At 36.0% G+C, this 5,401-nt stretch overlaps 1 protein-coding gene across 1 annotated transcript in view; it reads left to right on the top strand.

The window, feature by feature from the left end:
* The window catches only part of LOC103608060 (probable G-protein coupled receptor 149), a 10,605-nt gene that overhangs the window by 2,294 nt on the left and 2,910 nt on the right, over nt 1-5,401 (top strand). Inside the window, exon 2 of the mRNA XM_008592506.1 lies at nt 487-679. Coding sequence (XP_008590728.1) covers nt 487-679 — 193 coding nt within the window. The remainder of the gene's footprint in view (nt 1-486; nt 680-5,401) is intronic.

Raw genomic sequence — 5,401 nt, 5'->3', positions numbered from 1 at the left:
AGCTTTTAGGAGCATCAGATGCAGGTCTCACGGACGCCTGCCTGTTTCCCCGGGCAGCGTCCCCACGTTGTAGACCGTGCCTCCTTAGTGGAGACTTGCAATGGCAGCGGGCGCAGATGCGCACTCAAGAAAAGCTTTTAGGAGCATCAGATGCAGGTCTCACGGACGCCTGCCTGTTTCCCCGGGCAGCGTCTCCACGTTGTAGACCGTGCCTCCTTAGTGGAGACTTGCAATGGCAGCGGGCGCAGATGCGCACTCAAGAACAGAACCCCCGAAATCCTGTGCGGTCTGGCGCGGCGGGATGGGTCCCACCGGTCCCCAGGAGCCCACCACCAAGGATGAGCGCGCGGTCCCAAGAGCAGAGCTTCTGGCGTCAATCAGAAAGGGGGACAGGAGAAAGGGGCTGGGGCGGCGTCCTGGAGGCAAAGGCTTGGGAAGTAAAATATGTGGTTCTGGGTTGGGTCTGAAGTTCTCTCGCCTTTGCAGGTCCACATGGTGGTCCAGCACGTAGTGGAGTTTCAGAGCCTTCCTTTGGAAACACTCAGCTTTCTACTCACCCTGCTGGCCACCACTGTAACCCCAGTGTTTGTCTTGTCCAAGCGCTGGACCCACCTGCCTTGTGGCTGCATCATCAACTGCAGGCAGGACTCACACGCAGTGGCATCCGATGGGAAGAAAAGTAAGTCCTCAACACTGGCGGTCGGGAGCAATATACACACAGTCAAACACGTGTAGTGGCCTACTGAGAAAGTCGCCTGAATAGGGGATGAAGAATCCGAGGACAAACGTAAATGGTAAATAGAAGAAGAAATCATAAAGTGAAACAATTCTTACCACGGTGCTGGAGGAAGTTTTAAATGAGGCAGATTTTAAGCCCGTGAAGTATTTGTGCACTGCATAATTATTTTAGGTAAGAAAGGAGGTGACTAGAATTCATTCAACACAGCATGCCAACAAAGGCCCATGGATGTTATACCCAACATAGATCTTAGCCAAGAAGAGAAAATAAATTCCCTTCCCAAGTCTATGTATGAAAAGCGGTATTGCTATCTTAAAGAGATCATTAACTCTCTGAAAAGAGTTAAAAACTTGTTACATTATAGCCCATTATTATTCAATGAAACAATAAAGAAAAGCATTTTTATTATTTTGCTGTTTGCAATCTTCCAGGGTTTTGGAAAGTTTTCAGAGTAAGTCAATCAGTGTGCCTGAAAACAGTTCGAAAACAAATTTTAAGAGTACACCTCTGCTTTTAGAAACACACACACACACACACACACACACACACACACACACACACACACACACCAGGCAAAAAATTCATCAGTTTCAAGAAAGGACAAAGGTGACAGAGTTTGTCATTGTATGTTTACGTATGAGACTAGTCATGCTATTTACTGGAGAAAACAAAAAATCTATCTTCTAAAGAGTACATCTAGAATGGGAGTGGAGAAGCAGGGTCAATTACAAAACTCTCTACAGTGTAATTGAGCTCTATTTTGACTTTGCCAGGAAGGAAAAGGACATTATTTTGTCATTCCAGACAAAAGACAGGATATTCTACCATTTAAAAAATCTGAATGAATTAGTGTATGCTGAATTAACTGTCCCATTAATTCTCCTTTGCTTTGAATAGGCAAGTATATTATTCTTTAAAAGAAAAGAAAGGTTAAATAAAAACGGTCCATCTCAGATCATTTTAGGGTTGTAAAAACTGAAGAATCTCAAAGTATATTCTCCAATCAAGTTAACAGGGTTATTTTATAAATATTAATTAGTCATGAACTGGCCGTTCTTCATGTATTGATGACATTTAAAATTTAGAATGTCTAGATATTTTTCAAATGACCAGAAGAAATTTTTATTAAGCATGACATCAAGTTTTATTGTTAATAATTGCCCAGTACATCCAAGTCATTAAAATAATGATAGAACTTATACTAATAATGTGCTTCTGGAGATTAACAGAGCAATGGTAACCTTTATGGACCACTTATAAAAACATGCAGCATATAAGAAATTATGTATAAAACTAAAGGCTCTAACAGTCTGACAAATGTTAAGATTTTGCCGCTAAATTAGTGAATCGTCCCTGTCTTATAATATTTAAGATTGTGAGAGAGATGAGTCTAGTGCTAGTGAAAAAGAAAAGTCTTAGTGAAGTGGTTTAGGGCAGTCATTTTTAAGAAGTGAGGACACCCACAACAGAGTGAAAACAAAGCAATGCAATACACCTATTACAACACATAACCTAGGAAATATTCTGTCTTCTGAACTGCACAGGGTAGAAGACTCAGGCTAGCAGGGTGAATTATTACATTAGTGTCACATGTCTGAAATTAAAAACATGTCTTTCAAGATCAAAACAATATTTTTATTTCAAAATTACCATGGATTTTATTTTTATTTATTTTGAAATTTCAAAGAAGTACTTGAAATATGAAGGCTTATAAAAAGAGGCATGGCTTCTAAAATAAAACATTATGAGAAACGTTAGTTTAGGATGTTTGTAGTTCAAATGGCTCCATTCCCTCTAATAATCGAGGATATGCAATAGGGAAATTCAGAGAATGACGATGTGTTTTTGCTGTCTGAGGAATCACTATAAATTTTTCCTATTGCTAGAATGATACAACAACAAAATTTGAAACCCCAAAGGTGACTCACCCTCAGGTGGGCCAGGTGCCTGATCAGCTACGGTATTTTAATTCTTTGGGAGTATGGCTCTAGTATTATGTTTAAACTTTCTTTCCTTAACAAACTAAGATCTCCTCTCTTTACATTTTTTACCTGTGAACTCCAGAAGCAAGGAAGAAAGAATACTTTTTTTTCTAGCTCATATTTACCATTGGTTATATTTGCAGATGTAAATAAAATTCTACATCTCAACCTTACTGAATGGGAGCTAACAGATGTGCAAACAGAAAATGAATGTCAGCACTGGAAAATAATTTACAGAAATTATAATTTTCTCCTGTTTTCAATAATAATCTGCAATACTAGTGTCTCAAAAGTAAATCAGTTGGGGTTTTTTTAGATGATTTTAACACAGAGGTCTCAGGTGGTAGACATATGGGTTGGATACGGCTTTCAGACTCATTTTGTTTGTCTGACATGATGTTTTCTATTTTTTAATTAAACAGTAAAAATTAAATGATTTTCAGCTTTTACTTTTTGACAAAATCAGAGTATCTGGTAAGTGACATATTATCTGAAGAATTATTCATTTTCATAAGCTGATGTAATTATTTACCTTCAAAATTGTAATTGGCGGGATATGATTAAAAGCAAAGGACTAGAGATAATTTATGTTTTATCTATGATTTTAGGACAGTGTAACTCTTGCTTTTCGGAACAAATACAACATTATATTTATTTTTCAGAAGTGTAGTGTAGATTTTTAAAGATCCTGGACTATACTCTGGAGGTCTTTAAGTTTCTTTTAATTGTTAATCAGTGAAAGAGCTCTGACTTCATGAAAAAAGTTCTAAAAACAACACAGCTATGTTTTTTCAGTAGCATAAAAGTAGGAGCTGGGAACTCCAAAACTTTCAAGACCTTCTTTAGATAATTAAATTATTTTTAAAGGTGTCATTTCTTTTGTAATCATCTTCCATTCAGCTAGCATCACTGAGTCAAGGCTATCCTGACACAAACCCTCCCTATCACACCAGGCATTATTCCTACATGTTGCTTCACTCATTCACTCATTCACTCATTCAACAAATATTTATTAGGAAAGTGGTCACTATGTGTCTGGCACTGTGTTGCATGTTTAATAAGGAGCAGAAGTTCCCAAATCATGGCTCTTGAGCTGAATTTGGCTCTAAGGTGCGTTTTTTTTTTTTTTAACAAAACAAACAATTTTTATACTTACTTTTAACCAGTTTTAGTTATAGGCTCAAAGTTCAAGATCAGGGTATTTTATATCAAAATCTGTGAATCTGGTTTGTCTGAAAAATCAGAATAGCTGACAACACAACCTCTGCATCCCTCACCACAATTGGCTGCAGCTGAGGAGGCTGCTTTAAATAGAGGGGATCTTTCCCATTTGTTATAATATATGTCTAGCCCTTATTAATTACTAATACTACTTAACTGGTCCCCATAGACATTTGAGTTTTTCTACCTTTGATTAATTTTTTTTTAAAAAAAGACATCGCCTTCACCCTCAAGGAACTAAAAAACAATCAGTTCAGTTTGACTTTGATTCTAACATTTCTTTCAACATAGTTTTGATTGTTAACTATATTATTTTTATGTATTTTTATAGGGATTTCCCCCTTTACAACCAGCCTCTAGTCAAACAATGTCAACTCTTTGATATTGCTATAATCTATTACCTCAGGTTAAGTATCCCAGGTATTAAGAGTTACCTCAGTCAGAATACAACTTTAGTGTTAAGAAAAGCCACTAACAAGAAATGTTTTCATTAGTTACACTTCATAATTAATGTACTTTCTCTAACTTAAAAACAGGTCATTCTGCTTCCATTAATACATTTCTCTCATGGGTCTGATTAGAGTAAAGCAATTTCATGTAGAGGCTGATAACTGCAATTCCGGAAAAATCTTTAAATTCAAATCATTTCACCAGGTAAGTAATACTGAATAGGTTTCCTCCATCAGCCTCAGTTTTCTCGACTGTAAAGTAAGACCAATAAGGTTTTTATTTTGTAGGGTTATTGGTATGTTAAATCATGTAATTTATGTGCATAACTTGGCCTTGGAATGCTTCATCACATCATGATCTCCAATGCAATCCTGCTTTCTTCTCATAACCTACCTCCGACTGCCTCTTGTAACTCAGGACATGGAGGCAGCCTGGTTCTTCACTGACACATTCTGCACACCCCTTCAAAAATGTTAGTCATTTTTGCTTTATATATTTCATAGTTATAATATACAACTAATAAAATATATAGTGACGGACATCAATTTTATCAAGTGTTATATCCTACCTTGGGATTTTACCACGTTTTTTTTTTAATGGCCCTGCATTGACAATTTGTCACTTTACATCTTTTTTGTAGAAAAAGGAAATCCATCAATAGTTAAAACAACATTTTAGTTCCTTCACCTTTTACACTGTTAAAATAACTTTAAAAATTCTAATTTAATTTTATTGAACTATATTACTAAAAAAAATAAGTAGAAATATAAATTAGACAGTACATATAATGTTAATATCTGTTTCTACTTTTACATTTCCTTTGAGTAGAAGTTTCTCTCATTTGTGTTCTGGATCAAACAACAATGAATGGTACCGATAATTCTATTTGTCAGTCAGCAGAATTTGTTTGTACAATTATGTAAATATTATATAATTTTTATATATTAAGAATGAAATTATATCAAGGTCGTAGACAAAATGCAGTGTAACCTTTTAATTTTGATCTCTC

The sequence above is a fragment of the Galeopterus variegatus genome, unplaced genomic scaffold (assembly GCF_000696425.1).
Source record: "Galeopterus variegatus unplaced genomic scaffold, G_variegatus-3.0.2 Scaffold7978, whole genome shotgun sequence".
NCBI classification, from domain to species: Eukaryota; Metazoa; Chordata; class Mammalia; order Dermoptera; family Cynocephalidae; genus Galeopterus; species Galeopterus variegatus.
This window is presented reverse-complemented; position numbering and strand designations above follow the sequence as displayed.